The 23,591-nt window shown below is 40.4% G+C and overlaps 1 protein-coding gene across 4 annotated transcripts; it reads left to right on the forward strand.

Moving 5' to 3' along the window:
- Nucleotides 1-24: 24 nt before the first annotated feature.
- arhgap42a (Rho GTPase activating protein 42a) lies at nt 25-23,266 on the forward strand. Of its 4 annotated transcripts, none has more exons than XM_048233948.1 (25): nt 25-774; nt 3,141-3,236; nt 8,764-8,825; nt 10,609-10,680; nt 12,047-12,148; nt 12,245-12,355; nt 14,099-14,203; nt 14,543-14,672; nt 14,929-15,029; nt 15,325-15,434; nt 15,668-15,724; nt 16,346-16,424; nt 16,935-16,974; nt 17,066-17,128; nt 17,286-17,360; nt 17,838-17,922; nt 18,088-18,146; nt 18,611-18,716; nt 18,845-19,004; nt 19,231-19,387; nt 19,879-20,325; nt 20,664-20,814; nt 21,006-21,068; nt 21,343-21,422; nt 22,068-23,266. In XM_048233948.1, exons 1-25 carry the CDS (start codon nt 621-623, stop codon nt 22,154-22,156), a joined length of 2,754 nt encoding a protein of 917 aa, XP_048089905.1. In that variant the 5' UTR covers nt 25-620; the 3' UTR covers nt 22,157-23,266. The 4 variants fall into 4 exon arrangements, with proteins under 4 accessions (XP_048089905.1, XP_048089914.1, XP_048089922.1 ...); XM_048233957.1 differs by having other exon boundaries at nt 26-774; nt 19,882-20,325; XM_048233965.1 differs by lacking the exon at nt 15,668-15,724 and having other exon boundaries at nt 27-774.
- The last annotated feature ends 325 nt before the right edge of the window (nt 23,267-23,591 follow it).

Consider the following 23,591-nt stretch of genomic DNA (forward strand, 5'->3'; position numbering starts at 1 on the left):
CAGTGTTCCAATGCAGACAAGCATTCCCTACACTAAGAGAAAGCAAATGTGCTTTGTGCTGTTTCATGCAGAATTGCACACGTTTGGGTAGAGATAGGCTAATCTAATGTATGCAGACTATTCCTCAACATGAGTCAACATATCAACAAGTCAACATGATTTGATGGGTGCCCAAGGTGGGCCTTGAGGGCGTGGAGTGTCAACAATGGCATATTGAAGAAACCAAGTTTGCTTCCATTTCATTCATTTGTGGTGCAGGCCTACCAGGCTATTTCCTAATTGTAGTTTTAATAGTGACCTAAATAGGTAGGCTATGCTTTTAGGATGGATTTGTGTTCATGTAGGCTATGTGTTAGGGGAGTGTCATTGTATTATCCACATCATTTCTGAAGCATATGATTGAGTTTTCGCTTGCATAGGAGTTTTGGTATTTTCCAGTAGGAGTCGCCTGTAGTCTTCCTTCAGAATTGCCAGAAGAATGCCGGAAGTAAGACAAAAGTTTCAGGAGATGGTTTTGTAGTTCAAGAACCTCAGCTAGAACCGTTCGGAAGAGGAGGCCAGTTTTTAGCATCAAAATCGGAATTTACTCATATGATTTTGGATTTTACTTCTGTTTTACTATGGGTCTTCCAACACTGGAATTCAGCGATTCTTTCTTGGACAGCCCAGACTTTCGAGAACGTTTAAAATGTCACGAAATTGAACTGGATCGAACCAACAAATTTATTAAGGAACTTATCAAAGATGGTAACATGCTTATCAGCGCCCTAAAGAGTAAGTAACAAACCAGCGCAACTTGTTAAGGGGTTATTTACTATCAATTGCGTTATAATGACTACTTTAAAGAATAGTGTTCATTTAGTGTATTCTGCGATTTTCTGTCTGGACTCTTGGTTGCTTTCACCATCATTCAATCCGGTTGAATAGCCTGTGTTTTGGAATGTCGACCTCCATGAAATTGTTCTGAATAGCCTACCTGTTACATATAGGCCTAGTCTGGATTAGCATAGGCTATTTAACAGGTCATTGCATGGTAAAATTGTAGCCTACTTCAGGGCAAAAACACCGCTACAGGAATGGGGCAGTAATTTCTGGCTCTCGAGATTGGCCACTTTATTATTAATTTTAACCTCATTTAACCAAGGAACCTTAAACTACTTCACTTAATCAAGTCCCCTAGGGGAAATGGGTTTTGATGTAAAACGAAAAAACAAAAACTCAATGTAGGCCTACTGTCCATTTTAAATGAAAGTAGAAATAGGCATAGGCCTATAGATCCTTAATGTGATCATTTTATATTGTAGGCTAATGTAAATCTCACAAAGGCTATTGGATTATCAGACTCGGATACAGCCTACAATACATTTTACAGTAGCCAAGCCCATCCTTGGCAAAATCACAGTAGCCTAGCCTAATGACATACACACCATGGCAACATGGCTCATGTTCAAGCGTTAACTCGCCCAACAAAGGACATGAAAGCCACTATCTATTGCGCCATACATTTTTAGGGGCTAATTGGAATCCCACAACCACAGCATAGGCCCAAACATGAGAAATAATAACCTCTGCTTGGAGCCTGTGTAGTACAGACAATGCAAAAGGGGAAAAGGCAATAACTTTATGAAAATACCTCACAGAGTTGATCAAATTATGTTCAGGAAGAGAGCTGGGTGAGTAAACTTAATTCATAGGTAGAATTTTCAATTGGAATGTTTTCTTCTGTAATGCAGTCTTAAGGTAGCCTCCTATGTAAGGAGCATTATGTGCACTATATGTAGCCTCCTATGTAAGGAGCATTATGTGCACTATAGCCTCCTATGTAAGGAGCATTATGTGCACTATATGTAGCCTCCTATGTAAGGAGCATTATGTGCACTATATGTAAAGGTGTGGTCTTTGAGTGTCTCAAAATGTGCAAAAACACAAACTCAAAATGTGCAGTGCTCAAACAAGTTCTTATTATTACTATGTAATAGGCTACACAATGAAGTATCTGACACAAATGTCGAGGAATGCTGCTTGTGTGTCTCAGGGGGCCACTAGTCAGTAGGCCCTCCTTAGTGACCATTGTCATGTATTATTGTTATGTATTTACCTGTCTGAACGATGGAAAGTAAAATGTTGTCAGGGGCCCCTGGGAAACTGAGCAGACTTGCAGCAAAGATATCACAAACAAGCAAACCTGCAATTTGCCTAAAGGATGTATCCAAACATTTGGATTTTGATTTGATTTGATTTTCTGTGCTTAAGTATTGTGACAATTGTTATGCAACATAGTTTTCAGTATTGTTGTGGCCTATTGCATCTAAAATGCGATAAAAAATGTTGACAAAAACAATTACCGTTTTAATTTCAAATATCATAATTATCACAGTTGATTACCGTGGTGTGGAAACCGTGTTTAATCCTTCCCAGCTTCATCCCAGCCTGCTTTTGACATACAGTAGGCCTGGTACAATGAAGCAAAACTGGTACCCTACTGATTCTGTTGTCTAATTGATGAATTTAACTGCGATGCGGATTAGGCTACACCTGATTTCAAAAGGCATTTTCACCACAAAACGTACACTGTACCATGTAGTCACTCTGCGTCTTTTTATGTCCGCGTCCACCTTAAATCCATTCCACTCACGTTATCAGGAGAATACCATAGTCTAAAGTTTTATTTCGAACACTTACTTTGGTCTCACTCATTGAATCCAAATAACAGAAATAGACTTATTTCAGCTTGTATAGGCCTATCAGTGCTTTCTGAACATATTGAACACACTTTTAAAAATACTGCGATAATACCGAAAACCGTGATAATTTTGGTCACTATAACCGTGAGGTTAAATTTTCATACCGTTACATATGTGCATCTGTACATTTGATAGGTAGGCCTATATAATATGCGTTTTAGATTTCCCCAATGGATATGTATCTAAAACCCCTGACTGATTCAGGTACATACCAAGGGTCAAGTGAATGCACAAAGTTAAGAAGATACTGCATTCTCCTAAACACTTCTCTTTTGTAATGTTTGGATTCTTCAGTCATTGTTCTGTGAACTCTTTAACTTTTGACCAGGGCTTATTACTTGTGACTCATATTAATTTGGTAGACATCATATCAGCAATGGCCCTTTTCCCTTGTAGGTCTGTCTGCAGCTGTGCTGAAGTTCTCTCAGTCTCTACAAGACTTCCAGTTTGAGTGCATCGGTGATGCAGAGACGGATGATGAAATCAATATAGGTGAGTTCACAGAGGTATATCGGGTGAATTCTAGTTGCAATACAAAACAGGTATACGATGATGATGATGCTATAGCAACATACACTATCTTGTCTATTATATACTGGTATTCTCCATATTCATAGTGAATATTTTAGAGGATCCCCTGTAACACATGTTTTAATGTAATACAATTGCTGTTGTTGTGTATATGGATACTGATGCTGAGACCTTGTCATAGAAGTATTATATAATTATTTTGTTGAGGAACGTCTCTTTGCTGAAGTGAATTAGTCAAGAAGGACTAATGGCCTGAATTCCAAGTCTATGTTGTAATAAGTAAATTCCGTAAAAAGTAAAGTAAAAAGTAAAAAGTAAAGTAAAAAGTAAAAAGTAAAGTCCGTGTCCTTATAGGCAAGTCTTGCCACTTGGCAGCCCTCCACAGGGGTAACACCCCTGTGCAGCTATCAGGCAAGATCAGGCGTGTATTTAAATGAATGCGGAGAGATCTCTCGCGTACAATGGTTAAACATGTCATCAAAACTGCAATTTTACTTTTAAACAGTTTGGACATGTCCAGATGCTTAGGTCTGTTTCAATGAAGGTGGACAAGTTGTTGTTCAGTATATGAATTTGTCTTGCCTAGGCACTTACTAGTTTTACATGTTAATGACACATCTTGGGAAGAATGAATACAGTTCATGCTATGATATTTTTGTCTTCTTAAACATACAATAACTATGTAAAGAATGGCACAGCCATAGCAAGAACTAAGGCTGAACCTACTCATATTGAAATCTCTGTTTTGCATTTTATTCTCTGTATTAATTGAAAGCACTCACTGATTTGACCACAAGTTGTGCTGTGTGAAGGAAATATTCTTTTGCTAAAGTGCTTCTATTAAGCCTGCAAGCTAACTGTTTTTAAAGCCTGATGTCAGAGTTGACAGAAGCATTAAAGCAATCGAGAAAAACTGTACTTAACTATAACACATTTTTGGGGGGCCCAAAGACCCCCCTTCCCCCCAAAAAAGGGATGACAATGCCACTGGTGATTTAATCTCTTGCCATGAAGTTGCCTGGATCTTATTAGATTGCATTATGCATTGATACAGGTTTCAATAGTTCTTTGGCCCTCTTGTGACATCCGCAACTGCTTTAGATAGCATACCTCCTCAAACAGCTCTGTCTGGTATCAGTTCCCAGACTGCTCACTATAACTGCGTTTAGTCTGTCAGGGTTCATCTTGAGAGGAACTCCCACCATTTTCTGTCAGCACTGAAACTTGATGCACAACTCTCCCAGCCAGCTCCTAGGGTTCTGTTGGAATTACACAATGAATCTATTAATTCAGAAGTTTCACAGTTTTTCTAGATTTCTGGATAGCAATCACCAAGAGATGTTGATCCAGTTCATCTCTCATGTCCAATGAATGGAAAACAAAATGTGAATACCTTGACGAGTGAATTTTCCGACATACGATACTGTATGACCATAAAAAACAGTCTTTCTTAGAGGAAACTCTAAGAAACTAAATAATTACTGAGGGAATCAAGGCATATGGCAAGATTGATGTGTCCAGTCACTGCAAACTACTGTAGAAAGAAGTTAGCCCATCTTACTAGCCAACTCCTCAGCCCAGAGCTTTCTCTTGTGATAAATGTACCTGCAAAATACCTGAGGAACACTCTTGGGTAAAACGACACCACCCCGAACAATGGTCAAAGGTCAAAACACTGCAGGGCTCATTCCTGGACATACACCATGCCAACTATGACCACAGCTGAAATGGCAAATGGAGTGAGGTAGCTCAACACACAAGCACGCTTAAAGCTGATAGCATCTTCCCCGCTTGAATTCTCCAAAAAGAAAGTCAGGTTAATGCACTATGGGTGGCTTGATGGTGTTCCATTTTCTCTCAGAAAAGAAATGGAAGAGGAATATCTGCAGAAACTTGAAAACTGTCTCAATATTTTTTCTCGATCCTTTGATGTGGATTAGATGGAATTTTCTATGTGATTTCATGGCAGACTGATTATCTGCCTCCATACAGGAGATGGGAAGTATCTTTGCTTACTGTATTCTACACTTAATGCCAGACTGCAGATGTTCAGCCCCTTTTCACCCTGCAGTCTATGTTAATGGCAAACCTTATCATCAGCATTCTGTTCTAACAACAGGCAGCTTTGTGTCTCTACCTGCAGATAATTGACAGCCTCTTCTTAATGTTGATCAATGGCTTAGCCTTAGAAAGCTTGGCAGTGAAAGTTGGAGGATGGATCCCTCTAGCATTGCTCCTAAACAGGATGAGCAGCATGGCTTTATGTCCAACTCAACTTCACCAATTTACAGTTCAGGCAGACACCTTTCCTCACCATCTGTGTAACACTGTTCAGCAAACATAGCCCTCTCTGTCCTGTCAACAGGCTTTATAAGGACTGTTTATCTTGTCACATGTGTTTCCCGTGAACATACTAAGGCTTGTCTTGTCTTTGAGGACCATCGTCAAGCTTTCTATCAGTCCAGTGTATTTTATTTGTCACTAACAACTGTTAATGTTGAACCCTAATTTGAGACCCCTGCATATGTTAGGTTTGTTGAATTTCTCCTTTCAAAACCACTGGTGGGTAACTATGCCACAGGTACTGTACCATTTATGAGTGATATCAACATTTCGCCTCAGTCGTGTCAAAGCACTGTGTATCAGTAAGTCAATGACTGTTGACGGCACAGTTCAGTGTTACTATTTGTCCAGTAGTCTCATGACGTTCAGGAGTTGGTCAAGACAGTGAATCATGCTATACAAAAATAAAGCCATCTGTGTCAACAGAAGAACTGTAACCATTAGACATGTACTGGGATGCAGTTCATTGGACATGCGAACCTGGGTTTACTGTTCTCGAATAAAGGAAATAGCCTATACTCTGGATTTCCCTTTATTGCATGTGTTTGTTTTTGGCAGCATCTTGCAAAACAAATCTCCTTTAAAATGCAGAAGAGTGTGTTGTAACTATGTCTATGTCTGTTAGTGAGCATGTGGGACTGAGGTGGAACTGACTAATGCAACAGTTTCATCACAGAGCACTCGATGAGCATGGCCCTATGAATTGTCATTTGAGTATATTTGTGTAACAACACAATCTTGTAATGTAACAACTGACTAACCAGAAAAGACATAAAGGAACGCCTGGGCTGGGAACAGCTCGATGCAGAAGGTGTTTATATACAAGATGAGTGGCTTGTCATGGTATCAACAACAACACATTGCATTTAAATAGTCCTTTTTTAAGACACCCAAAGTGCTTTACAGTGAGGGAGGCCTCAATAACCACCACCAATGTGTAGCACCCACCAGGGTACTGTTCATGTGTGCATGGCACATTTCAATTTAGATTGACTTATTTATTACCCGGCTTAATGGGTTTTTTTCCCACCATCTCAGAAGCATCTCCTTTTTTGTCTGTAAGGTTGGCAAACTGTCTATATCTGGGCTAGTAAAACATCACATGTTTCAACATTAAAACCCAAAGAACTGTAAAATTGTTACAACCCCCAGCTCATGTAAAACTTGTTGTAGATCTCCCCTGTTTGAGCCATTTTAATGACACTTGTATTGGCTATTAGGAAAAGGACAAAGCCTATTCTATTTCTGACCATGTATTCATCCCTTGTCTTTAATACTGGAGGCAATTAATATGAATTAGGTTGTTCTTTCTGAGTAGCTCTGTGTGATTGGTTTTCTTCTTACAGTAGCCTGTGGACAGTGGAAAAAATATGAATGAAGTAAGATGTTTAGCCTCAGTTTTTAGAAGTAGTGTGAGTATGTTGAGCTTTCTGTTGAGTGTAGCTGAGTATGAGCTAAGTGAAAAGCTTTGACCCCCTGGTCTTTATTTTGATGTGACTGTTCTGTCTTTCACAGCTGTCCACTTTTCCAGGCTTTTCTCCCCTCACCACAGAAAAACCCAGGGCATTGACCTTTTTATTTCTCGTACCACGATTATCTAATGTCTCTCCAAAACAATCATGTCTTTTTACTGACAGAGGCTAGCTCATGCGTCGGAATACAATTGCAATTTGTCACAAGGCTTGAGGGAACCGTACAATTGTAGGGGCCTTTGTGACGTTCTTTGCTGTTCAGAACATTTGGCAAGAGCAACAGTGCAAGCCCCCTTTTGGTTTGATATCTGTCATAGGAAATGCAGAAGTCAACAAGAGATCATTTTGTGTTGACAGTGTGCATGCAAACGCAGAGGGCTTGTTAAGATTTCATGGCTTTTGCTGAAAATATTCAATACTTTAACTTTGTGACTTAAACCATGAGCTATGCGTTGATGCATGTATTTGTAAATATTTTACTAATGTATCAAAGCATTTTTTTCAGGCCACAAACCTCAGCCTTTCTCCCTCGCTCTCTCTGTCGTTCTATCACTCCAGTGTTATCGGTTGTAAATGTAGGGTTTTTTTATATACGGATTTGACAAAAGCCCTGTGTGATTGTTCATACCACTCCAGTATTATTGGTTGTAAATGTAGGGTTGTTTATATGTATTTGACAAAAGCCCTGTGTGAATGTTCATACAACTCCAGAACACATCATGCTTTTTTCAGTACAGTTCAAGGACAACTAATCGTGATCCAACAGTGGATGTTTACTCAGAGTCCTGATTCAGTAATAGATTGTGCGTTGTTGTTTGTTCTGTTCGGTACCCAAGGGAGTAGCTGTGAAACGCTTGAGCTGGGTTATGCACTCAGCTCATCTTGCTTATCGCTCCACATAATCAGGCAGGAAAGTGCTCCCTGTCTCACCGAGAGGCGTTGGGGTCGTTTAGGATGCATCAACTGCTCTAAATGCATGACTGTGTAATGCAGGTGATGGATATAAACTGTTCCAGGGACTCATTCAGTCCAGAACCAGTAGTGGGAACATGCAAACTGACAGGTTTTTTTTATGAAATTGGATGGCAGTTCTAAATAAATGCTGTAGAAATTCTTGAATAGAGTATATATATGTCTCTCTGTGTTTGTGTGTGTGTGTGTGTGTGTGTGTGTGTGTGTTTGTGTGTGTATTTTTAATAAAGATGTTTTCTGTTTTCATCCTGTCTGTTTTATATGAAGGAGTACTCATCTTTTTGAAAAAAATTCAGAATCTCAAAGCTATCTGACTGGTCTGATTTAATCCTTTTAAGGCCTACACACACGGCCGGCTACAGGCAGGCAACCGGCAAAATGGAATAGAATCTATTGAAGTGAATGGGGCAACACATAGATAGATAGATAGATAGATAGATAGATAGATAGATAGATAGATACTTTATTGATCCCCAGGGGAAATTCAAAGCATACGGCAAGTGGAGCGACGGCCCTTGCATCACTCTAATCGGCCCCTTTCTATTTTTCAGATGGGTGATCGCGTCGCCAGTAGTGTGTGTAGTAAAGCGATTACCGGTAACAGAATTCCACCGTCGCGTTTGACTGTTGTGTGTGGTGGGCTTAAAGGAATACATCAAAAGCAACAACATTAACAATGCATCATTCCCTTTCTGTTGCAGCTCAGTCCTTCAAAGAGTTTTCTCGACTACTAATTACAGTTGAGGAAGAGAGAAGAAGACTTGTAAGTTTATATTTCACCAAAACATTTAAAAGATGTCATCACTGTCCTTTATCATCAATGATACATTACCTATTGGGATATATTATATTGTGTCTATTGCATAAGGATACAGAAGGGTTGTTCAAGTATTGAACACACATGGTTGTAGAATACACTAGGTTAAAGAGTTACTCGGCCATCATATCAATTTAGATGAACCACACACAGTATTACCATATTTGTGTAAACGTGAGGAAATATTTATGTCGTCAGTGTTTCCAATATTTTTGTTCAACACACCTCTTCACACCCACATTCTCTGTCTATTTTAAGTCATTTCCAGAGGTTGTTCCATTACTCAGTGACAGGAAAATGTTTATATGATGGTAATGATATGATAGCACATGGCTTTAAATCTTCATCATAAATCATTTTAAAACAGTTTCAAACGGTACTGCTGTTGCATATAGCACACTTTATAATTACACCCCAAACTTTCTGTATACTGCACTGTTCACTACAATTTGGTGAGATTCATTAATCTCATTTTAGTACTCATAATTATTAGGTTACTCTTTAGTGATCTGGTACCATATTTTCCCATTAAATTACTTCAAAACGACCTAGATGTGCAGTTGCAGAATCTAGACGTGTTTTTGAACTGAGAGCCTTGTTTGTAGTGTACCGCTGATAAACTGTATTGAAATTATGACAAACAGTACAATGCATAGTAATTAAAATTACTATTTGAACAATGCTGGAAATTATGAAATTATGAAATTATTAATAAATTCTACCTTTTATGGGCTAAATCTAAGAAATATAGCTTCAGTGTTAGGCACTAGTGAGGATACCTGCTGTTTTGACCATTGTTCCCTTGATTTTTGGATGGCTCTTCATTAAGTTTCACAATACCGACATTGTTTCAGCAAACTGCCAAAGTGACTTAGTTCTAGTGGGAGGCATTTTCCCACATCATGGATCAGACTGATTACAGAACAGGTTTGTCAGTGGCTGTAAAGGACCATGGGAAGCCTTATCTGAAGCGGTGGTGAGAGAGACCCCTTAAGTAAACATGGATCCTGTCTGCAGAAAGAAATGAGGATATCCTGTGGTGTCTGCTTTTAGTGTGTCAGAGGGGCTGCCAGACAGAAGTCTAGCACATTCAAAGGCATTTGAGGGGGAAAATACCTGAAGGTCTTGAGGTTTATATATAAGACATAGTAATTCACAAAAGACATTGTAAATCACAAACACATATCATCAAAAATAAGATCACAAATCCCTCCTGGTCCATAAATTTGGACCTATCTGCAGACAGCCAAGTTTTAAGTGCGTTTCGAGAGGAAGTCAGACCGCGTTATGACCATCAACAGGGGCCGTACTTGGCAGAGGGATATTGGAGCACAGAGGAGCATGTGGAACTTATTTTAGGCTATTCTCTAGTGAGACGACAAGTCGGTCACTTTGTGCCTGGGAAAGTATATAAAAGGAACTTGCATGAGTAATTTGTATGTTTTTTCAATTGGTGCAGCGGAATTTAATGCTACTAATTATAGCGTCATTATTTTACAGTAAATAAAAGGCACATTGAAAAGACATTTTTTGCTTCACTTATCTTCATATGTTATGCATCAACTAATGCTTTTTTTGTCATGGAATTTTAGAGTATCTGAATTTCACAGACATACTCATACCCTATTTTCATCTGAGTAAAAAAGGTGATTGGGAAATTGCTTAGTTTGTGCCAAGACATAAATGGATAAATTCAACAATTTGAATGATTTATGTCCCCTATATTTAGATACAGAATGCGGATGATGTTCTGATCACACCACTGGAGAAGTTTCGCAAAGAGCAAATTGGAGCTGCCAAAGTAAGTTCTGCCTGTAACTAGACTGAGATGTCGGCTTAGTTCCAATGTTCTTAATTCTTAGTTCTGAGACTTAGTTCCTCTGAGGTTCTGTTCAATCCTCAGGTGCGCACAGCCTCACAGACTCTGTCCTTGCTAGTGTTTCATTAGCCCAGGACTGCATGGTCCACTCCACATTCCTTCAGCTCTTGTTAAATGTGGCTAGTGAGTGCTGGTCAAACATTAGCTGTCTTGAGCGGGGGGAGGGGGTTGGGTGCGTAGGCGCTGATGATGGTTGTGGTGGTGGCGGCGGTGGCGGAGGAGCAGTGGTGGGAATCCTGATGGCTTGTCGAGCGTGACCCCTGCAGCGGCTGCTGCTGCGCACCCGGGGGCTCAGCCAGATGAGCTCAGCACAAAGCCATCCAGAGCAGAAAACACCCTGCCTTATTTGGGCGTTCTGGTCCTCACTTTTTCACCCTCTGCTGGGACAGAGCTCCGCTTTAGACGTTGCCTGCTGTGGCTAACGGGAAAAGCTCAACTTTCATGAGGCCAAGCTCACACATGCGTGGACCCACCCCCCCCTTCTCCCACGACCCCCCACACACCCCTCCCCTACCTCAAACTCATTCAAATACACACACACACACACACACACACACACACACACACACACACACACAGAGCACCCTTCCCCCAACCATATCATATCTTTCACCCTTTCTCTCCCATTAATAAGTAAAAATAAAAAATTGTGGACGCTTGGCAAAGCGTGTCAAATAGGACGTGTTTTCTTTTGGTACTTGCTAAGTCATTAGTCTGCTCTGGAGGTTAAGTGGCCCTGAAAGGATCATGGGAAAGGTTTTGCTAATGTCAGGAAGACAAAACAAACATTTTGTATCTGGTTTCATTTGCAATCTCAGGGAGGAAACATTTGTCTGCTGGAGGCCTAGAGTTCACGAAGCTCCAGTCGAGCTGATAGGTAGTAGTTAGTAATATGGATAAAGAAAGGTAACACAAGTCTGTACAGATTTCCTGTTTCTGTTAGACTGTTAGGGTTCTCTGACTTGGCTCGTAGGATTCGTACTGCTCTGTTTAGCATTTTATTTTGTTAATGTTCACTTCCTAACCCTGAGACAGTCTGCCACTATTTTCAGAGTATTGTCAGATTTATGTCTGCTATACAGAGCTTTACAAGTTCAGTTGTATCGTCACATCAAGATTAGAATAAACAAATAAAAAACATCCCAGCTCCGAAAAATGTTAACGAGGGATTTTTACAGTGTTTATTTACAAATCTTACATAAGGGTTAATGTTTGTGGAGAGGGGTTATCTTTATAATTACAGCAGAGGAAATGCCAACGTTTGTCAACATTTTTTTTCTCCCTGAAGGAAGGAAAAAAGAAGTTTGACAAGGAAACTGAGAAATATTATACAGTTTTGGAAAAACACTTGAATTTGTCATCCAAGAAAAAAGAGGCATTTTTGCAAGAGGTAATAGCTCTTTCCCTTTTCCATTTTAAGCTTTCAGAGGTTCCTAAAGTCAAACAATGACCATGACCGTTGTCCTAATTTTCACTTAATTTATAGGCAGATACCCAGATCAGCAAGGAGCGACAAGTCTTCTTCGATGCCTCCTTGGAGTATGTTTTCAAAATCCAGGAAGTACAAGAAAGAAAGAAATTTGAATTTGTTGAACCAGTAAGTTAACTTAAAATAATAAACTTGCGGTACTTATTACTGTATGTAACTCAACATAAATTACGACGGGGGTGACTACTTGATTGGATTCTGACAAACCAACAAAATGTCCCTGAGTCTGAAATGTGTGTTTGACCAGCTCATGTAATTTGGGGAATACAAAACACTTTAGAGTGAATCCAGTAATGCCAATGCAACATTAACCAGACTGTTAAAGAGAAACCAATTAGAGAGTGCTGCTGGTAGAGTAGAATGACTGTAGTTATACCAAGACAAGGTAACATGAAAGGTACTCAGTCTAGATGGGCTAGAATGTAATCAAACAAGAAAAGAAATTACACTCTCCATTAATGTATACCTTTACTATATTAAAACAATGGCTGTTGAGGTCACACTACAACATGTTTTGGCCTTTGCTTTTTTCAACCTGCATCATACTTACTCGTGGATATAACAATAGTGGTATTCCAATAAAACCTGTGTTCTATTTTGGCTATTAGCGATGAATTCCAGGAGCTAATGGTCTGAGTTGGAGTTCTTTTTTATTACCATTATAATCTTTTACAAATACAGAGGTGATTGCATGTGGTTGTTAAACCATATGGCACCATTCAGATCTTAATATCAGACTAAAGCAACCCACATTGGGCTACCAGATGAATGGGCTTTCAGTATTAAAAAACAGCATCTCCCAAACCCTACCCTATTAAAGGACCCTTTGTGCTACTACAGAATATACTGTAGGTGATGTGAACAGCTGTGACTACAGCTTGGGAGGCTGCTGTTGTGGAGGCTTGCACTTTTTAAATATCTTCCAGATACCCCCAATTCACTTCCCATTCCTTGTGGGGAATTTGTCTAACCACTACCAATGTGAAGCACTCATATGAATGATGGGTTGGAAGGCAGCTCGCTTACCACATATCTGCAGTCTGGTACAACGAGCCGACCAAGCATTTACCAGTTGCATTTGAGGGTCTCTTACCAAGCCATGATTGTGAATGAGCTAATTTGAGACAGAAACACCAGGATTCCGACCCCTAGTCTTTACGATAGGTGTCTAGGATTCTTTTACTACCACAGCCGTCGCAACCTTGCTTTTTATGGCTCTTCCAAAAGATGGCACGTAATTATGGTGAAGTGTCTCCCCAGTCCATTGATTTGAGGCACGGGGACTGTCACAGGCCCCATGCCTAGTGTGCTCTCTTACAGGCCCCCAACACTTATTTCAGCAGCAACTTGAACTTTCCCAGAATGTCTTCCAAAAGGAAATGGCTGAAAGGCATCCAAACTCAGCAGAGAGAGAGGGAGAGAGAGAGAGAGGGAGAGAGAGCGAGAGAGTGGGGGGAAGAAGATTAGTTGACCTTTAGACTATAATCCAATAGCTCTATTTCATCCAAAGCCAAAATAGTAATCATTATTTCACAAAGAGCTGATGAAACTGAACATTTAATTATTTTCCAGCCATTTGATTGGATAGGAAAACCATCATTTCACCAACATCTCATATGGTAGACACTGCCTTCACTATTACTGACTGTTGAAGCTATTTGTGTTAAACTTTTAACCTTCAGAATTACTCAAAATTAAACCCATTTCCCCATTCTCATCCTAAGTCGGATGTATATAGTTGCACATCAACATTAGTGGCTATAGTGGGGATGTGCGATCTGAGCACTACAGTAGCATGTAAATAGTGATCATGGTGGTCATGACAACTTAATGTCATCTCTGTTCCCACAGCTCCTGGCCTTCCTCCAGGGCCTCTTCACCTTCTACCATGAGGGCTATGAACTGGCCCATGAGTTCGAGCCCTACAAGCAACAGTTGCAGTTCAACCTGCAGAATGTATGAATGTTTTTACACACCCACTGTGGACATTATTGTTATAGTTAGGCTCTCTTTCTATATCTCTGTATGTTTAGAAGGCTCTCTTTGCAATCATGATCAAGAATTAGATTCAGATGTATGTGATGGTGCAGGATGTTTATGTTATAGCACCATATAGGCCTTATAGTCATGTAGGGTCTAAGCCAGGGATGTATGCCTGAGGGGTGTATTTTGTTAGATACTGTATTGGGAAACCTATGGATTAAGGTGACATCTCAATTCTCTGCACAAGTCAGGTCCCAGGCGGCTAGGCCTCGTATCAGTTTGTCACCTTCCGTTGTGTTTGTGTCTTTGAAGACGAGAAACAACTTTGAAAGCACCAGGCAGGAAGTGGAGAGGCTGATGCAGAGGATTCGCTCAGCTGAGGAGGACTTCAAGGCGCCCGGCCAGTGGACAATGGAGGGCTTCTTGTACGTCCAGGAGAAAAGTGAGTGTCCTTCCAAAACAGTCCTCTCTCTGTATCCGTGCCATCATTAATACTGTGTCCGGTACAAAAGGGCAAACCTGCACTATGGAGACTGCTTTTTTGTTTCTTTCATATCCGGTGATACTAACAGCATGTACGGTCAGAGACGTGTTTGCCAGCTTCCTCTTTGTTTTGCGCTGTTATGCTGACCTACTGTTTATGCACAATAGGACCAAAGACACTATATTTTATTTTTTGGGGGGGTTGTCCACTACAGGGCCCCTGGGATGTGCGTGGAGTCGTCACTACTGTACTTACGAGAAGGAGAGCAAGATGTTCACCATGAGTAACACTGAAATCAAATCAGGGAGCAAACAGGTAGAGACATTGGTGGATGGAAAACTTTACATCAAATTGTTTCTTAGACAACTTCTTTCATATGACTGTAATATGAAGAAGATTGCAAGGAAGAATCCTTGCAATCCTACATTGAGTGATAATGCAGATTAGGTTTGAGTAGTATTTACATTGAAGTGTGTTTGTGTAAACTTGTATTGAAAAGTATAGGCAGCTGCACATTTTTAATATATGGGGCATACAGTACTTTCTCAGAGCCTACTCTGAAACAGCAGTGCATGTAAAGTCATTCTTTGCTTTTTTAATCTCCTAAAAGAATGGTCTTGTGATGAGCTCACCTGAGATGTTCAAGCTCAAATCATGCATAAGAAGAAGAACCGACTCCATCGACAAACGCTTCTGTTTTGACATTGAGGTGGTCGAGAGGTTTGTGCTCACTTCTGTTTTTCTCCCTCTCACCTGAAACAATGTTACTTCATGTAATAACATGTCACTCTGTATGTTTCCAAAAGCGAGTCTAGCCTAGGAGGCAAAAAAAAACACTGTTTAGAATGAATCTTTTCCAATATCCTCAACTGCAAGAACATTTATGTCCTTGAAATAATTGTTTGTCCTCTACCTATCCCTTCCCTCTCTTTTTTGCATCACTCCATTCGAAGAGATAGCACATATCAAGGAATTCTATTCAGTCCCCTGCAGTGTTTCTATAAAGTGCGGTATGTCCGTAGATCCATGCCCACCATGATTCTGTACTGCTTGCATGTTGCTGTGTTGCTAATGATCCACAAGCTGCCAAGAAACAGCAACTCTCGACATCTGCCTGAAAACAAGTCATGTTAACTAACTGCTTACATTCATTGATTAATTCATGTGGTAATTCTCGACATGATGATCAGCTTAAACCTCAGGTTCTAACGAGGTTGCCGTTCTATTTGCAGAACTTTTACTTTGCTTTGGTTAATTCACCTCTCTCATACTTTCATAATTTGAACTTTGTGACGTTAACGTCATAATCACTGCAGTTTTTCAGAATAAAACAATAGTACAGTTCACAGCAAAGGTATGGATTATAGCAACGCTGTTCACAATGATAGCCATGTTTGCTTCACAGTTGCCAGTGCTTTCTCTCCTACCACCCAGATTATAAAGTAAATAAATAAATAAAAGATAATAAATTCCTGAAAACAATGACTCGTCTAATGACTAGTTCTTTGTCTGGAGTTATAATTAGTCATCCAAAATTATGTAGCATAACATAGCACCGTATTTCTTTGTGTGCTTTGTTATGAATTGAAAGGTCGATAACAAGTAGTACTTGTGTTCTTGGTCTTTTTTAGACATGGGGTGATAACTCTTCAGGCCCTGTCTGAATCCAATAGACGCCTGTGGATGGAGGCCATGGATGGGAAGGAGCCGGTATGAAACCATAAGCTCACTCTCACTTGTTATGCATAGTTTAATTTGTTATGAAACACTGTCACACCAAAGTGAGAGTGAAACGTGAAGTGAGAACCAAACTGGTTGGGTGAACAGTGCACACACACACACACACACACACACACACACACACACACACACACACATTTTGCTCAGGTAAGGTATATAGTGCTAGTTTCTCTGAGGTTGAGATGTTGCCAGCAAGAAAGGGCTAGTACAGGCATCAGATAGATGATTTATGGGAAGGAAGGGTTTGATACAAAAGTATTGTAGGCATGTATAATTAAGGTGATGATTGTTATGCAGTCTGTTGTGTGCAATACGTATTAGCACTGCAATGTGGTTTGTTTTGTGTGCAATAGGTATTAGTAACGTCACCTCTCCTTGTTCAGCCATTGCACTTGGCCTTATGAATCCTACATGGTAAAAGAACGTTGTCAAGCTTTTATTATATAGTTATTAACTCAATGGGCATTGTTTTATCTTTAGATATACACACTGCCAGCTCTTCTCAGCAAGAAAGAAGAAAGTAAGTGTGTGTTATTGGACTTCATGTTAGCAGTTTTCACATTTGTATCTTTATTTTTATATTATGGGTATATTATCTTGTGTTTTTGCAGCGTTTTTAAACGAGACAGGCTTCAACTTTGTAAAGCAATGTGTTCATCTTGTGGAGACAAGAGGTTAGTATTTCAAGCTGTCGGTCTTCAGTGCAAAGGTAAAACACATAATAAGGTGTTCAGTGTGGAAATGTTATTGACATTTTATATTTTATTGGAATGCTTTGAGGTTTGGGTATACCATGTATTTGATTGATGAGTTCTCGTGTTTGACCTGCAGGCATTAATACCATGGGCTTGTACAGAATAGGAGGAGTTAACTCCAAAGTACAGCGACTGATGGCTTCTGTATTTGGTATGGCTCTATCATTCTTTATAACAGTGTTTCTCAAACTTTTTCAAACCAAGGACCACTTAACTAATAAAAAAATATCATGGACCACCTAGCTAAAAGAATAAAACAGTAGACCTGCTTCAACAGTAGCCTAATGTATATTACACAATAGGCCTACTCACTGAACCACCTTGCTTATTGTCTTTGCAACTTGCTTATTTTGTCAGAGGATTCATATGATTTAAAGTGGCGTAGGCAGTGTTGCAGAACTGTTTAGATTTACACACAAGTGGGTTCAATATTGCAAACAACTCATCTGTATTATATTTTACCACGTCTGCTCGTAGACCACTTGGGATGGCTTGCGGACCACACTTTGAGAAACACTGCTTTATAACAATTCATGCAAACAGTTCTGAGCACTAAATGCTTTGTTAGTAACATTTCATTGCAAAAGCTTCAAGTAATAGATTACCGTAATATTTGTTTTCTTTTCAGCTCCCAAGGCACCCATTGATGTGGACCTTGATCCAGATACTTGGGATAACAAGACGATCACCAGTGGTCTCAAGAATTACCTCAGGTTCGTACGACAAAGTCATGTCAGCATGTCAGCTCTAAAAATAAGCATTTACTGCACTATTTATAGCCACATCTTTTTCCACTTTACTTAAGTAGGTACTATATATAAAACCCATCATGGTGTCATCTGCGAGGTTAATAAAAACGCTCCCCTCTGTTCCACCAGGTGCCTCTCTGAGCCTCTCATGACCTACAGACTTCATAAGGATTTCATCATGGCAGTCAGTGAGTGTTCATCATCACATGCTTATGATGTCAACACCATTTTTGTCCTGATGTGATTCACAATGCAGAATGACTTAACTTTGAAAATCTCCACACAGGGACTTTCCGGATGGTTTGTAGTAATTGCTGTTGAACAGTTACTCACCTACTCACCTATACTAAATAAACTATGTGGAGTTCTGTAGGATTTGAGTTATCTATAACACAGCCACACGGCTCTCTTGCATTGACTTGCATTGTAGTTAATTCAGCAGCCACACGGAGTACAGGGTAACTTGGTATTACAAGAGAGCTGGCCTAGCACTAGTTGGTTTACATGTAGGTGCTTAGGTGTTTTTGACATTTATTTATAATCTGAGTATCTGTAGCTAGTCTATAGGAGACTATCCAAGTTAACAGTGACCCATAAGGTCAATGAACTGTATTTACAGTTGGAGTAAACCATGGGGCTTTAACCATTTCAGAGTCTGATGATCAAAACTACCGAGTACGAGCTGTCCACGCCCTGGTCTATAAACTGCCTGATAAGAACAAGGAGATGCTGGATATTCTGATCAAGCACCTGCTGATGTAAGTTATTTTATTAGCTGGTTATCTATGAAGAGGTGCAGTCGTATGTTGTGTGTGTGTGTGTGTATCAGACTGGTCTACTGTCATACAAGGTGTGGTTAAGGTAAATATTTTTGTGGCTTTGTCAGGGTTTCGACTCACAGTCAGAAGAACCTGATGACGATCTCCAACCTGGGCGTCATCTTTGGCCCGACTCTCATGCGCTCCCAGGAGGAGACCGTAGCTGCCATGATGAACATCAAGTTCCAAAACATAGTCGTGGAGATTCTCATCGAAAACTACGAGAAGGCAAGTCGCCTATCACATAACATATTATCACAACAGGATGAGATAAAAAAAAAAAAAAAAATTAAAAAAAAAAAAATCTAGAGAGCCCAGTATGAAGGGGCTGGTTTCAGGGAAAGCTGAGAGCATGTGTTCCACGTCATGTCTCTCTCTCTCTCTCTCTCTCTCTCTCTCTCTCTCCCCCCGGCCCACGCCGAGAAGCTATGATGCCTGTGTTTATGTTGGGCAGATATTCCAGCAGCCCCCAGACCCCAACGTGCCGCTGCCCCAGCCCCAGTCCCGCTCTGGCTCCAGCTCCAGGCTCAGCCGGGCCATCTGCCTCCCGTCGGGACCCAGGAAGTCCAGGGGCCTCTACACACCCACCCTCTGCCTGGCAGATGCAGACAGTGAGCGAAAATCCAAAACCGCTTGTTTGCGTAAAACCAGACAATGTGGACAATGAGCATCCCGGCCTCAGAAACTTAACATCCTACCACAAATTTGTTCCAACCATTTACTAATTTGGTGGATCCACAACTCTCCGGCGAAGGGGATCAGCTAATTATGTGCTAGGTATTAAGAGCCCAGGCAGAAGAAAGACATCACAGGACTTTTACTTTCTGAAGCTGCGATGCCCACTTTTGCTTAAAACACATTGATTTTTAGAAAATTACACGGAAGTAGTGAGCATTTTAGCTACACAATGAATGGAAAAGGCATTGAAGTAGGTTGATAGGCAGGCTGATTCTACTTGATTATGCCTGAATACCTTCATACTTTGTGTCTGTGTGTGTGTGTGTGTGTGTGTGTGTGTGTGTGTGTGTGTGTGTGTGTCTCCTCTCCCGCCTCTTTCCGGTGTTATTCTCCGCTCTTTTTTCCGTGCATTCATCTTCCCCTGAAGGCGACACGTTCAGCAGCAGTCCCAGCAGCACACCGCGGGGCAGCATGGAGTCGCTCTCCTCCCACTCGTCCGAGCAGAACAGTCACTCCAAGGCCGGCTCGCCCGCCCACCACAAGAGCAGCAAGCCCACCGGCGCCCTCTGCTGGAGCATGCCGGCAGCGCAGCAGGCCTCCAACGGGCCCAAGAGCCCCCCTGCCACAGCCGCCTGCACCAGTAGCCCGGAGTCCAGCTCCAAGGAGGATGGAGCCGCCAAGACGGACGGCGAGGCAGAGGGGGACGCGGACGCGCTGAGCGTGTCGTCCCTCACGCCCGTGGTGGGACGACGCTCCCCGACGCCGGAGGTTCCGCAGCGGCCAAAGACGAGCGTCAGTGGCGGGGAGCACCGGGCCGCTCACCGAAGCCTGTCGACATCCTCCTCCCTCACATCCCTGCACATCTCGGAGGGTAAGATGTGTGTGTGTGTGTGTGTGTGTGTGTGTGTGTGTGTGTGTGTGTGTGTGTGTGTGTGTGTGTGTGTGTGTGTGTGTGTGTTCAGCAGGGAGGCTTTCTGTCTGTGAACCATTCAGCAGGACATGTTCTATGTGAACGAATGTAAAAAAAGCAAACCAAGCAAACCATTGTAAACATTGAACGTCTTTTAAAGTCGCTCAGTCTGTCTTTTATTGTGTGTAAAGTGAGGTTACTCAGACACCCCCTCACCCTTCATATATAAGGAACAGACTTAATAAGGACAATAGTACATTATATTTTACTCTTTTTTTCTTTCTTTTTTTCTCATTCAGGCTGCAGAAGCCTTCATGGTTCAGTTCAGAGCCTTGCATCCAAGAGAGACAGTCTGAAAACTGACCCTTTGCCTGACATACCACCTAAACGGTGCGAACGCAGCCGACTGGATACAGGAACCACTAATGGATACCAAAGGCCTGGCTCACTGTAAGGACACATCATAGATGTTACTGATATGACCATCCCACACTCCTGTTTGCACTGGTTTTCACTGACATATGACTTTGTTGTCAACTCTGTCACAAGACAATTGCTTCTGAAGATGAAATGTTTGAAATGTTCAGCAATTGCATTTGTGTCAGGATGTCTTTAACCAAACTTTTTTCCTGCTATTTCAGTGTGGCCTCAAAAGCTTTGCTTTTTGAAAACTCCGGAGAGACCAAACCCACCTCAGATGGAAGGTTGAGTAGCTGGTTTTACATTTTTAGCACTTTGCTTTTTATGTTCATAGTGTAGTGATTGATCATGCCAAAGACCATCATCTATTTTAATTTACTATATAACTATAACTATATTATAACTATACTATAAATGTGTTTTGCATTCCCTATCTGCATTTAAAGATGAAAGCTGAAATAACGGAGTTGAATTCTTTGTAATTTTTATGTCTTACACAATGTTTATATAAAATATTATTTGCATGAATTGTTTGTCTCTGGTGATTTTGTTGTGCAGAGATGCGAAGGCCTTGTATTCCTGTATGGCAGAACACAGCCACGAACTGAGCTTCCCCCAGGGGGCGATATTCTCTAACGGTATGATATTTCAAATGCACACATTTGTTTAAGACAGGAATTCAAGATAGACAATTGTCAATTCATTGAATTCCTACTCTTAGGACATATTGTGTTTGGCCTATTTTATATTCCAACTTATCCAACTTATTTTACTCTACTTATTTATACACTTACTGGCCCAGAAAAGTAACTATAACACAAAACTATTTATTACATTAATAATAAGCTATCTCTTTGTTTTAGTAGCCTCACATACTTAGTTTCCACCAGTTAGCATCACAGGTGAGCTGAGCTGATTCGTGATGGTGACTGGTGGAAAAACTGTGGGCCAGTGACTGGACAACCAAATTGCTACCATTGCTTATGTTGAACCCCTAAAGTGTAAACAGCATCAAGATTATGGGCTCACTCCTCTGAAAGATGTATATCTGTAACTCTGTGCTAGACATAAATTCAGTTACAAGGGAGTGTTGCTCATGTTTTTTCTTGCAGTTACTATATATTGAAAGCAACTTTTTAGTCAGAATTGTTGCCCTGACCCTAATATTCTGATCTTGCCATTTTCATGCCAGAAGAGGTCAAAGTATGCTGTATTATGTCTAAGTTGTTTACTTGAAATACTTTGTCTGTGTGTGTGTATGTGTTTGTGTGTGTGTTCAACAGTGCACGCTTCGGTTGAACCTGGTTGGCTTCAAGCAACATATGAAGGAAAAACTGGACTAATCCCAGAGAATTATGTCGTGTTTTTGTAAGGAACAAAAGCGAACAGATTTTCCATGGTATCCATGGTGTAAGTCTTGTGTTAAATATAGTGAAATGTTTAACATTTGTGCATAGTTTGTACATAGGACGGCTGAAACATTTGGTCAAGACTCAGTGTTATGTTTCGCTGCAGGTACATGTGGATTGTAATGAGTCACTAATAATACACATAGTGTATTCAGTATAAAGAAAATTACATTTATATATAAAAGGGTTAATAATATAAACTCATTATGTTGACAAGTTGCAAAGTTTATTCCGATGGTACATTGTCACACCTCCTTAGGACCTCACTGTTGCATTTTATTAGTCCCTTTGACACTTTGCTCTCATACTATGTGTGACTGGAGCCAGTAACGCTGTCCTGACACCTTACCATTAAAGGAGAATTCCGGGCATGTTTCACTGTTTCTCAAGGTTTCTGAGTACTGTCGGTACGAAAAGAAAAAAAAAGAAAAATTGGTGCTACAGTAGCCAGACAGCTACAGTGCTACAGTCTGGTGGCATGATTATGTTGAGGGTTTTTTGTAGCGACTGTATTCAGTGACCTCGAGACACAGAGATCTATGTGAAAAATGGAACAGAATTCTCCATTAATATGTTCAAATGAAGTTACCGCACATCAGTTGTGGTTACATTGTTGTTGTTGTTTTTAGCAAAAATAGGAAGAAATAATAATAATTCAATAATATTCCAGCTATTTTTTACATATGGCAAAAACATCTATGGAGATAATAATTTTATGTTATTTTTGTTTGTCAGTATTAAACCAGCTACACTGATAGAGTATAGAAGTATTTTGCTGTCATGGCATTGTACAGTGTTATTGTAATATGAATTATATATGAATATGAATTCACATAAACTTTGTGATGGCTCTGACAACTAGGTACTGTAATGTTCTACTTAACTGTAGAGGTATATCAATGTTAATTACTACAGTGTAAGCTGTAGATCTAGTCAAATGATCACTGAAATCAAGTAGCTGTTGTACATGTAGGTTTTCTACTGTATTTTCCCAACACTGGTCTATCATTTCATTCCATGTATTGTCTTATTTAATGTACTTATCGTTGTAATAAATAACTACAGTGCTTTAAGGTGAAGTGTGGTATTTTGTTGGACTACAACAAGTCACTTCTGAAGTGTGTTGCTACTTGTATTACTTGTATCTAGCTGTAATAAAGTAATAATAATTTCTGATATACAGTATAATCTTATACAGAGAACAAGGGTTTTTACAGATGTAGTACTTACCCAGAGAATCTCAAGGTAAATTAATTACTTGTTAGATTTTGGCTTTTGTAGACGATCACTAAAAAGAGCTGTAAAGGAGTTGACTGGGGCTGCTGAAAAGGCAAGCCAATGGTTATGGCTTAGGTGCTTGCAGGCTAATTGGGGTCATGTTATGACCTGGGTTGACTC

Source organism: Alosa alosa, chromosome 2 (genome assembly GCF_017589495.1).
Source record: "Alosa alosa isolate M-15738 ecotype Scorff River chromosome 2, AALO_Geno_1.1, whole genome shotgun sequence".
NCBI lineage: Eukaryota > Metazoa > Chordata > Actinopteri > Clupeiformes > Clupeidae > Alosa > Alosa alosa.

What these genes read in the sequence shown, in the direction of transcription:
- arhgap42a (XM_048233948.1), top strand. Translation starts at nt 621, where the DNA reads ATGGGTCTTCCAACACTGGAATTCAGCGATTCTTTCTTGGACAGCCCA. An exon ending in ATCCCTGCACATCTCGGAGG is followed by an intron (nt 20,326 to 20,663) that starts GTAAGATGTGTG and finishes TTTCTCATTCAG; the next exon opens with GCTGCAGAAGCCTTCATGGT. An exon ending in AAACCCACCTCAGATGGAAG is followed by an intron (nt 21,069 to 21,342) that starts GTTGAGTAGCTG and finishes TTTGTTGTGCAG; the next exon opens with AGATGCGAAGGCCTTGTATT.